Here is a 12500-nt window from a genome sequence, read left to right on the forward strand (position 1 = left end):
CCAACTCCCACCCACCCACCCCCTTCATCATCATCATCATCATCATCATCAGATCTCCTTGTGTCGATCATGATGGTCCCCCTCCACCTCTCACTTCCCATCCCCCACCCGACCCCTTCATCATCATCACCATCATCATCATCATCATCACTCAAATCTCCTCCTTGTGTCGATCATGATGGCCTCCCTCCCCACCCCCACCCCCCTCCTTCGGACACAGCTTGAGCTTGGCGCTGACGTCGGTTCCGTCGTAGTGCCTGGTGGCGATGTCTCTTACGAGGAACTCCTCGGGTTTGAACCCGAACCACTTGTTAAGCAGGATGTTGATGGCCGACATCTCGTAGCGGTGGCAGTTGGCGTACTTCTTGGAGCCGGCGTAGAAGCGGTGGTCGCACTTGGCGCGCGACCCGGGCGGGGCGATGCAGTACTCCTCCAGGGTGCAGCTCACGAGGTGCCGCATGAGCTCGTGGCGCACGGGCTGCGAGTTGTGCATGACGAGCATGGTGACGTCGAACATGCTCACGCGCTGCAGCTTGCGCGTGTCCACGTTGAGGAAGTGGTACATCTCCGGGTGCGTGACCACGAAGGGGCTGTACTGCAGCTTCTTGCCCACCACCGTGATCCCCGAGCGGCGGCTGTGCTCGATGTAGTGCTTCATGTTCTTGGCGTACAGGAAGCGCTCGGGCTCCACGTAGACCACGTGCCCGTAGGTGGACAGGCCCATCTGGGTGAGGAGGAGGACGATACCAAGGAGCAGATGGTTCAATTCTAGTTTGTTTTTTTGTTTTTTTAAATTTTATTTTTAGTGTCTTGCTTTGGAAAATCCAACATCCATCCACCCATCCGTCCGTACGTCTGTCCGTCCGTCTATGCGTCCGTCCATCCATCTGTCTATCCATTCATCCGTCCATCCATCCGTCCAACCATCTGTCCATTCATCAGTCCTTCCGTTCATCCGTCCACCCATCCATCTATCCATCCATCCGTCCGTCTGTCCATCCAGCCATTCCCCATTCGTCCATCCATTCATTCTTCTATCCATCTATCCACACAGCCATCCATCCATTCATCCAAGCGGAAAGCCAGACATGCACCAGTCTAACTTAGTGCCTTCTGTCTTTGCTTGATATTAAAGAAGAAAAAACAACAACAACAACAAAACAACAACAACAACAACAAAAACCAACCAAACAACAACAACCGCAGAAAACACTGCCTTGTTTTAGAAAAGAAAAGAACGAAAATAAAACCACCACACCAAACCAAGCAACAAACAGTCAAAGCCTTCACTCATACGTCACCCAAATCCCACTCTGGCCAAAACATACACTAACCCCCTACTCCCCCCCCCCTACCACCACCCCCTCCCTCCCATACACACACCTCCCAACTCCTTCCTATTTCTACGCAGCCCCTCGCCCTCCCCACCCCCTCTATACCCCCCCTGGCACCCCCCCACCCTCCTCTCCACCCCCACCTCCTGTGTATGACGTCAGTGACTGACCTGCCAAACCATGGGCCTCCACAGGTTCTTGGAGAAGTCCTTCAGATGTTCTGGCCAGAACTTGATGAAGGTCAGCATGATTTTCACTCGGCAGATGGATTTCAGCTGTGGACAAGTCAGAAAGACACCGGCCTCTTTGATGTTACCTGTCAGGGGTGGTAATCAACACAAAAATCATTTTGCCTGAAGGCAAGTTATCTACCTTTGACCTGGTACGGGACTGCGGGTACAGTATAACGTGAAGGAAAAGTAATCTTCACAATAGTAATCTTCACACACACACTAACAAACACACACACACACACACACGTACACTAACACACAGATATATAACATTTTACGTGTATAACCGTGATATTTCTTTACCCCGCCACATACGCAGCCAAACTCCGTTTTCGGGGGATGGGTGGGCGTGGGGGGTATGCTTGGTATGTTCTTGTTTCCATCACCCACCGAACGCTGGCATGGATAACCTGTACGTATTTGATCTTGTGCATGCTGCGTACACACACACGAAGATATTTCAGGCACTTGCAGGTGTGCACATGATGATGTTGTCCTGGGAGATCGAAGAAAAAAACAAAACAAACCAAACAACAAAAACACCACCGGATGCGACGAGGATCGAACTCAGGGAAACTCAGGCGAGAATCCTACGTTCCTAACCACAGGACCACCGCATCCATCATGTACATGTGTGGGGAAACAAGGAGCCAGTTGCATTGCTTGGACGGAAGAGCCTAGTAATGGTCGTAACCCGCTACTGATTGTGTGTAGTATTGAACTGACCAATGGCGTAGTTCGGTCAACGTAGGCATTTAGTCACGTGTAACTGTTTAAAAAGTTAGAACCGAGCAATGCAACTGGCACAAGGGCAGGGAGACACGGGGGGGAGGGGGGGGGGCATACACTGTCGGGCGTCAGTTGTCGGGGGTCGGGGGGGCGGAAGGGGGGCGAGGGGGGGGGGCAGGGAGGGGGCGGATAGGGGGGCGATAAGGGTCGCGGAGGAGGGATGGGGAGGGGTGGGGGTGGTGGGGGGAAGAGAAGAAGGTGATTTCCGGGAGGGTGGAGTGGAACGGGGTGGATGTGCGTGTCGTGGTGAAACGAGGGTTTGTAGTTGGGGTTGGTTTGGTGGAGTCCTTCCCGGTGGCCACGAACCCACAACCCTGTAGCCTTCACCCTCTACACCCCCTGTCTCCTCGATCAGCGTCACATCCCAATCGGTTTCCCCTCCCTCCCCCCCCCCCCCAACCCCTCCCCCTCCTCCCTCCCTCGTTCCTAGATTGTGAAATACTTCCACACGTCGGTGACAGTCGCTCTTTCTCTGTCTCTCTGATAGGACCCCGCTCCTCCTCAACTATTTCGCTTCGCCGATCCTCTGCACTCTTTTACTCTTTTAATTCTGGCCCCCAAACACCTCTGTTTCCAAAAATAACCCTCCCTGCTCCCTCCCCCCCTACACACACCCTCTCATCTCTCTCTCTCTCTCTCTCTCTCTCTCTATCTATCTCTTTCCGGAACAGTTTCTTTCTGAATTACATGTATTTGTGTAAGTTTCATCTTCCATCCCTCGGAATCATAGTCTTGGGCTGTGTGTGTGTGTGTGTGTGTGTGTGTGTGTGTGTGTGTGTGTGTGTGTGTGTGTGTGTGTGTGTGTGTGTGTGTGCCAGTGTGTGCCAGTGTGTGCTCGTGTTATCTTCAGTTTAACGTCTATTCACTATAAGTGTTTTTAGACGGAAAGGAGTAAAGAAGTGGATAAAGGAAAGGGAATGCATGTGAATATTAGTGTAAAAAAAAAATCATGTTATGTAACAGAGGAAAAGTATATTATAAGAAAAAGGTCTAAAGAGATTGTGGTGTGTATTGAATGGGGTGTCATGGGAGGGAGAATATGTATATGCATATCAACAAGTATTAACCTATAACAATGTAAATATAAATAACAACATTAATTATAACACATCAAAGGAGGATACCAACTGGACTGGAGTTTAAAATTTCCGAAAACATTCTAAGCAATGAATAATCATTCAAAATCTTTTCAGTGGCTAATGAAATATTGGAAGAAAAGTCATCAACTACATCTTTAGGAATTAACGGTCTTATGCTCGGACAATGAATGAGTAGATGACTTACAGTTATTTGCTTACCGCATATACATTTTATATTTTTAAAAATTTGTACGAAAGGCATTTAAACGAATTCTATACATTAGACTCGTGTGTGTGTGTGTGTGTGTGTGTGTGTGTGTGTGTGTGTGTGTGCTTTGATTTGTCAATGCGCATGATTCAGCTATATATGAACAATTTACTATTCTTCTTCTCATGTGTGGAAGTAACCAGTATGATTACTACAGATGGACGTTAGTTGTGGGAACAAAATAAATTCCACTCTTGTCGCATGGCAGCTGTGTGTGTGTGTGTGTGTGTGTGTGTGTGTGTGTGTGTGTGTGTGTGTGTGTGTGTTTTATCTTCAGTTTAACGTCTATTCACTGTAAGTGTTTTTAGATGGAAAGGAGTAAAGTAGTGGATAAAGGAAAGGGAATGCATGTGAATATTAGTGTAAAAAAGTGCTCATGTTATGTATCAGAGGAAAAGTATATTATAAGAAAGGTCTAAAGAGATTGTGGTGTGTATTGAATGAGGTGTATTGGAAGAAGAATATGTGTATATGCATATCAAGTATTGACCTACAACAATGTAAATATAAATAACAACATTAATTATAATACATCAAAGGAGGATACCAACTGGACTGGAGTTTAAAATTGTGTGTGTGTGTGTGTGTGTGTGTGTGTGTGTGTGTGTGTGTGTGTGTGTGTGTGTGTGTGTGTGTGTGTGTCTGTCTGTCTGTCTAGACGGGTGCGCAAGTGCGTGCGTGTGCGTGTTTGTCTGTGCATTGGTATCTGTATGAATCCATGAATGTATTTATGTGTGTTTGGAGGAAAGGGCGGAGATATGGACTTAGGAAGAAGGGTGTGTGTATGTGAACAGATGAAAAGGTTGGAGAGAGAGAGAGAGAGAGGGACGGACAGTTTGGGTGTTTCACGTGTGATCAGGTGAAAACTCGAAAAGTCAGACTGTTAGACCATCTTTCTCTGTCTGTAGACCTTTCACTTGGAACATACAATCTGCCTCATTCGTCAAATCGGCGCACTCAGATCTTTCAAAATGTGGCTTTTGCTTAAAAAAAAACTACCCTTTTGTCGAAAACAATTAGTTCCTTTATATCCTGTTATTTTCCGACTGTAGTTTCTCAACTCATCTATCTACATGTGTGGTTAAGTATGTCTTTCGTTCCCTTTGTTCATGAGAGTTATGGATGAAGAAGTTTGTGTGAAAGCGCTTTGATGTGATAATTTGTGTGTGTTGGGGTGGGGTGGGGTGGGGTGGGGGTGAAGAGTGGGTGTTGGTGGATGTGTGTGTGTGTGGAGGGGGGGGGAGGGGATGCGTTGAGGGGTGTGTGTGTGTGTGTGTGTGTGTGTGTGTGTGTGTGTGGAGGAGTAGGGGTGTCATTGGTGTCGTTCTGGCGGTCTCGTAGATCTCAATGAAGAACGGCAGGCAGGACTATAGAACTCGGCATTATGGGTTTGCATGTACGTACATCGTTTAATCAATCAATCGAAAATTCAATCTCTAATTCAATCAGTGATCCAGTCAGTAATTCGATCGCTCAAACTGTCAGCTCTCTCTCTCTCTTTCTGTCCCTCACACACACACACACACACACACACACACACACACACACACACACACACACGCACACACACACACACACACACACACACACACACACACACACACACACACACACACACACACACACACACACACACACACACACACACACACACACACCAACCATCAATTTATCCAGCTGAAACCCAACCTTCAATCAATCAGTCCGAAAACCAGCCAGTCAGCCCAGTCATCTCTCTCTCTCTCTCTCTGCCTTCGTCCCCCCATATCCCCCATATACCCCGCCCGCCCCCCGGGCCCCCCCCCAACCCGCCCCATTCACTCATCTGCCCCAGCCGAATCCCAACCAATCGCCAGTCAATCACTTTAATTCCTCCCTCCGTCTCTCCCTCCGGTCATGCATTTATACGACCCCAAATCCGACCTTCAGTCCTTCGTTCACTCACTCAGTGACTCGACCACTCAGCCAACCCTCTAGCTACCTTTCCCTCCCTCCCTCCATCCATCCACCCACTCATCCATCTGTAACAGCATTTATTTTTTGTGGCACTTTGAATGAATGTGTGGTTGAGATTGCGCGTGCGTGTTGTTGCTTGTGATGCTAGGGGAAGCAATTGCGTGTTGGTGCTTGTGATGCTAGGGGAAGCAATTGCGTGTTTCTTAGGAATATGATTTTATTGTGATTATCGTTCCTCAGTGTCAGTGAGTACAGTTCTGGATAGCTTAGCTGATCCCGTCACAGCAACTGTTAGCCAGAGCGTGAGAATCGGCTGGACTGGACGGGTCCTAATGTTTCAATGTTTGGCCTGTTGTCACACTGATGAGGTGAGGATATCCATGGTATTAACGTTAGGTCCTATTCTTCTTATTATTATTTATAGGTATCTGGTTCTTCATTATTTGTCAAAACATTTTGTATTTATTCTGGTTATGAAATGGTTATAATTTCACTATTTTAGTAAACGAATAAAAGGTGATCCGTTTCTGGGATTGTTTGGTTATTGTTTATTTCTACTCAATTGTCTTTGTAATTTCTATGGATCGATTCATCCAGTGTTATATTTGTGTTGTCAAAATACTTTCATGCTGCACATTACAAATATAGTTTATACAGTATTTATTATATTGTTTTATAAATACTTTTTGTATGTTTTATTAAATGGAGTTTATGTACTTTTTGTGCAGAGGTTCGTGCATTGTCGCGCATTATTACGCACTGTCAGGCACTCTCACCCTTTGTATCTGAAGAGGTCAGAATAGAGAACCTCCGTGAAACGACCCTTGTGTGAGGTGTTCATTCCCTTTTCCTCCCCCTCTTGTTCTTCCTTACCCTCTTGTGGAAAACGCTGTATCGAAGATAGAACCCACCCTAACAACTACAACACATCCACCACCCATCCATTCCGTCCATCTCCCAGTCCTATGTATCTAGCCATTCATCCATCCACTCATCCAACCCCATCCATCCATCCATCCACCCACCCATCCACCCATTCATCCAACCGTCAGCCAATCCTTCCACATATCCATCCATCCACCCGTCCATCCATCCATCCATCTATCCCCTCATCGTCCCAACCCAACCTTTACCTTGTGTTCCTGGTTGAGGCCCAGGTCAAAGATGCCGATGTTGCTGGCCGGGTATTTTGTATTTTGTATTTCTTTTCATCACAACAGATTTCTCTGTGTGAAATTCCGGCTACTCTCCCCAGGGAGAGCGCGTCGCTGTACTACAGCGCCACCATTTTTTTTTTTTGTATTTTTTCCTGCGTGTAGTTTTATTTGTTTTTCCTATCGAAGTGGATTTTTCTACAGAATTTTGCCAGGAGCAACCCTTTTGTTCCCGTGGGTTCTTTTACGTGCGCTAAATGTATGCTGCACACGGGACCTCGGTTTATCGTCTCATCCGAATGACTAGCATCCAGACCACCACTCAAGGTCTAGTGGAGGGGGAGAAAATATCGGCGGCTGAGCCGTGATTCGAACCAGCGCGCTTAGATTCTCTCGCTTCCTAGGCGGACGCGTTACCTCTAGGCCACCACTCCACATGATAATAATAATGATAATAATAATTAAATTTTTTGTATTTTTTTGTATTTTGTATTTCTTTTTATCACAACAGATTTCTCTGTAGTAGTTAATACTGTATGGAGTGGATGAACTGGAGCGGGGTCCCCATCCATCCACCATCTATCGACTCGTCCATCTACCCATACATCCAACAAACCATTCTCATCCACCCAACCCACCACTTGAATTCAACAATGGTTGGAAGGATGGATGGATGGGTGGGTGAATACCCCCCCCCCCCCCCCACCCCTACCCCACTCTTCCAACCCCTTTCACCCAAACCAACCATACAACCCCGTTCATTCACCACCCACCCACGCACCCACCCACCCACCTAGTCCACCCCTTTCAGCTATCCATCCATGGATGGATGGAAGGATGGATGGATGGGTGGATACCCACCCACCCAATCTACCCCACCCCACCATCCCCATTCGTCCGTCCGCTTGCCCATCGTCCCAACCAAAACCGATACCTTCTCGAGGTGTTCCCGACTGAGCCCCAGGTCGAAGATGCCGATGTCGCTGTCCGGGTAGAAGTACTGGATGGAGTGGATGAACTGCAGCAGGCCCCCCCACGTGCGGTCCGAGCCGGCCGTCACGAAGGCCAGGTGATCGTCCGCCTCGTGCACGTTCTTGTAGTCCTCCGGGTTGTAGGGCTCCGCGCGCTCGGCCACCTGCTCCAGGTACTTCTTCCGCCTCCGCTGCAGTTCCTCCTCCAGCTCCCAGTCCACTTCCTGCTCCACCTGGTCTCCCGGAGAACGAATGAATGAGCGAGGGAATGAATGAGTGGGTAAAGGGATGAAAAAATAAATGGATGAATGAACGACTGAGTAAATGAATGGATGAGGGAATAAAATGAGTGGGTAAAGGGATGGACAAATAATGAATGAACGACTGAGTAAATGAATGGGTGAGTGAATAAATGAATTGGTAAAGGGATGAATGAATGAATGGGCGAGGGAATAAATGAGTGGAAAAGGGATGAATAAATGAATGAATGAATGAACGACTGAGTAAATGAATGGATGAGGGAATAAAATGAGTGGGTAAAGGGATGAAAAAATAAATGGATGAATGAACGACTGAGTAAATGAATGGATGAGTGAATAAATGAATTGGTAAAGGGATGAATGAATGAATGGGCGAGGGAATAAATGAGTGGGTAAAGGGATGAATAAATGAATGAATGAATGGGTGAGAGAATAAATGAATGGGTAAAGGATGAATGAATGAATAAAAGAATGAATTGGTGAGGGAATGAGTGAGTGAATAAATTGATGAATGAATGAATAAGTGGGTGAGGGAATGAACGAGTGGGTAAAGGGATGAATGGATGAATGGGTGAGGGAATAAATGAATGGGTAAAGGATGAATGAATGAATAAAAGAATGAATTGGTGGAGGAATGAATGAGTGAATAAATTGATGAATGAATGAATAAGTGGGTGAGGGAATGAATGAGTGGGTAAAGGGATGAATGGATGAATGAATGAATGGGTGAGTGAATAAATGAGTGGGTAAAGGGATGAATGAATGAATAAAAGAATGAATTGGTGGGGGAATGAGTGAGTGCATAAATTGATGAATGAATGAATAAGTGGGTGAGGGAATAAATGAGTGGTAAAGGGATAAATGAATGAATGGGTGAATGAATAAATGAGTGGGTAAAGGGATGAATGAATGAATGGGTGAGGGAATAAATGAGTGGGTAAAGGGATGAATGAATGAATGAATGGGTGAGGGAATGAATGAATGAATGAATAAGTGGGTGAGGGAATACATGAGTAGGTAAAGGGATGAATGAATGAATGAATGGGTGAGGGAATAAATGAGTAAATAAATGGATGAATGAATGAATGAATTCCAGTATCCGCTGTGGTTACTCTTCCAGCGCCCTGAAGTCGACTTTCTGCTCCACCTGTCACCGAAATTGAATGAATGAATGAATGAATAAATGAATGAATGGGTGAGGGAATGAGTGAGTGAATAAATGAATGAACGAATTGATGAATAAGCGAATGACTGAGTGAGGGAGGGAATGTGTGAGTCAATAAATGGATGAATGAATGAATGAATGAATGAATGAATGAATGGGTGAGGGAATGTGTGAGTCAATAAATGGATGAATGAATGAATGAATAAATGAATGAATGAATGGGTGAGGGAATGAGTGAGTGAATAAACGAATGAATGAGTGAGTGAGGGAATGTGTGAGTCAGTAAATGGATGAATGAATGAATGAATAGTTTCCACTATCCCCTGTAGCTCCTCTTCCAGCTCCGAGTTCACTTCCTGCTCCACCTGGTCCCCCCCGGAGAATGAATGAGTGAATGGATGAATGAATGAGGGAGGGAATGAATAAGTGGGTAAAGGGATGAATAAATGAATGAATGGGTGAGGGAATAAATAAGTGGGTAAAAAGGATGAATAGATGAATAAATGAGTTAAGGAATGAATGAGTGGGTGAGGAAATTAGTGAATGAATGAATGAATGAGTGGGCAAGGGAATAAATGAGTGAATAAAGGGGTGAATGGATGAATGAATGAATGAAAGAGAGGGTGAAATAATCAGTGTGTGAATAAATGCCTGAATGGATGATTGAATAAATGAATGAATGAATGAATGAATGAATGAAGTCACATATATCGCTGTAGTTCCTCTTCCAGCTTCTAGTCGACTTCTGGCTCCAACTGTTCCCCAGGAGAATGAATGATTGAAAGGGTGAGGGAATAAAATAGTTGGTAAAGTGATGGATGAATGAATGAATGAATGATTGAATGGGTAAGGGAATAAATCAGTGGGTAAAGGGATTGATAAATGAATGAATGAATGAATAAATAAATGAGTAGGTGAGGGAATAAATAAGTGGGTAAAGGGATGAATGAATGAATGAATGAATGAATGGGTGAGTGAATAAATGAGTGGGTAAAGGGATGAATGAATGAATGGGTGAATGAATAAATGAGTGGGTAAAGGAATGAATGAATGAATGGGTGAGGGAATAAACGAGTGGGTAAAGGGATGAATGAATGAGTGGGTGAGGGAATAAATGAGTGGTAAAGGGATAAATGAATGAATGATTGAATAAAAGAACGAATGGGTGAGGGAATAAATGAGTAAATAAATGGATGAATGAATGAATGAATGAATTCCAGTATCCGCTGTGGTTACTCTTTCAGCTCCCTGAAGTCGACTTTCTGCTCCACCTGTCACCGAAATTGAATGAATGAATGAATGAATAAATGAATGAATGGGTGAGGGAATGAGTGAGTGAATAAATGAATGAACGAATTGATGAATAAGCGAATGACTGAGTGAGGGAGGGAATGTGTGAGTCAATAAATCAGAGCACCGAAATTGAATGAATGAATGAATGAATAAATAAATGAATGAATGGGTGAGGGAATGAGTGAGTGAATAAATGAATGAACGAATTGATGAATAAACGAATGACTGAGTGAGGGAGGGAATGTGTGAGTCAATAAATGGATGAATGAATGAATGAATGAATGAATGGGTGAGGGAATGTGTGAGTCAATAAATGGATGAATGAATGAATGAATACATGAATGAATGAATGAATGAATGGGTGAGGGAATGAGTGAGTGAATAAACGAATGAATGAGTGAGTGAGGGAATGTGTGAGTCAGTAAATGGATGAATGAATGAATGAATAGTTTCCACTATCCCCTGTAGCTCCTCTTCCAGCTCCGAGTTCACTTCCTGCTCCACCTGGTCCCCCCCGGAGAATGAATGAGTGAATGGATGAATGAATGAGGGAGGGAATGAATAAGTGGGTAAAGGGATGAATAAATGAATGAATGGGTGAGGGAATAGATAAGTGGGTAAAAGGATGAATAGATGAATAAATGAGTTTATGAATGAATGAGTGGGTGAGGAAATTAGTGAATGAATGAGTGGGCAAGGGAATAAATGAGTGAATAAAGGGGTGAATGGATGAATGAATGAATGAAAGAGAGGGTGAAATTATCAGTGTGTGGATAAATGCCTGAATGGATGACTGATATGAATGAATGAAGTCGCATGTATCGCTGTAGTTCCTCTTCCGGCTCCCAGTCGACTTCTGGCTCCAACTGTTCCCCAGGAGAATGAATGATTGAAAGGGTGAGGGAATAAAATAGTTGGTAAAGGGACGAATGAATGAATGAATGAATGAATGGGTAAGGGAATAAATGAGTGGGTAAAGGAGTGAATGAATGAATGATTGAATGGGTAAGGGAATAAATCAGTGGGTAAAGGGATTGATAAATGAATGAATGAATGAATAAATAAATGAGTAGGTGAGGGAATAAATAAGTGGGTAAAAGGATGAATAAATGAATGAATGAATGAACGATTGACTGAATGAACGGGTGGGGAAATAAATGAGTGGGTAAATGGATGAATGAATGAAATAATAGATGAAAAGGCTAGCGAATAAATGAGTGGCAGAAGGGATGAACGGATGAATGAATGAATGAATGAATGGGTGAGGGAATAAATATGTGGGTAAAGGAAGGAAGGAGGGAATGAATGAATGAATGAATGAATGAATGAATGAAAGGGTGAGGGAATAAATGAGTCGGTAAAGGGGTGAATGGATGATTGAATGAATGAGTAAATAAATGAGCGGGTGAGGAAATTAGTGAGTGAATGAATGAATAAATGAACGAATGAATGAATGAACAAGTGAGTGGGTAAGGGTGTGTGTGTGTGTGTGTGTGTGCGAACGTGGGATTGTGTGTGTGTGTGTGTGTGTGTGTGTGTTGTGTCTGTGTGTGTATGTGTGCGCGTGTGTGTTTGTTGTGTGTGTGTGTGTGTGTGTGTGTGTGTGTGTGTGTGTGTTGTGTGTGTTTGTGTATGTGTGCGCGAGCGTGTGATTGATAGAAGTAGAATGAATAAATGAATGAATGACCACCTAACCAACCAACCAACCAACCAACCGAACAACGAATCAACCGATCTACTGACTGTCTATCCACCCACGCACCCACCCACCAAATAACCATCCAAAACAACCAGAACAAGAAGAAGGAAACAGACCTGGAACTCTTCTTTTGGGGCGTCTTTCTTTTTCAGCCGTGCATCATCCTCAAAGTCCGGACCATCCTTCCCTTTGTCGCCAACTAAAGGCTTTCGCTCATCATCCCCTCTAGGCGCATCGTCCCTCCCTTGCTTCCACCTGACCATTCTGTCCACTCTCTCGTCGTCAGAGTCAGCGTCTTT

At 44.7% G+C, this 12500-nt stretch overlaps 1 protein-coding gene across 1 annotated transcript in view; it reads right to left on the reverse strand.

Moving 5' to 3' along the window:
- Positions 1–151: 151 nt before the first annotated feature.
- LOC143288726 (uncharacterized) overlaps positions 152–12500 on the reverse strand; it is a 19435-nt gene continuing 7086 nt past the window's right edge. The window contains exons 3-6 of the mRNA XM_076597352.1: positions 12318–12500; positions 7748–8017; positions 1505–1609; positions 152–724 (exon numbers count right to left, since the gene is read on the reverse strand). The exon at positions 12318–12500 is cut by the window's right edge and continues 345 nt beyond it. Of these exons, the coding sequence (XP_076453467.1) occupies positions 152–724; positions 1505–1609; positions 7748–8017; positions 12318–12500 (1131 nt within the window). The remainder of the gene's footprint in view (positions 725–1504; positions 1610–7747; positions 8018–12317) is intronic.

Source organism: Babylonia areolata, chromosome 13 (genome assembly GCF_041734735.1).
Source record: "Babylonia areolata isolate BAREFJ2019XMU chromosome 13, ASM4173473v1, whole genome shotgun sequence".
NCBI lineage: Eukaryota > Metazoa > Mollusca > Gastropoda > Neogastropoda > Buccinidae > Babylonia > Babylonia areolata.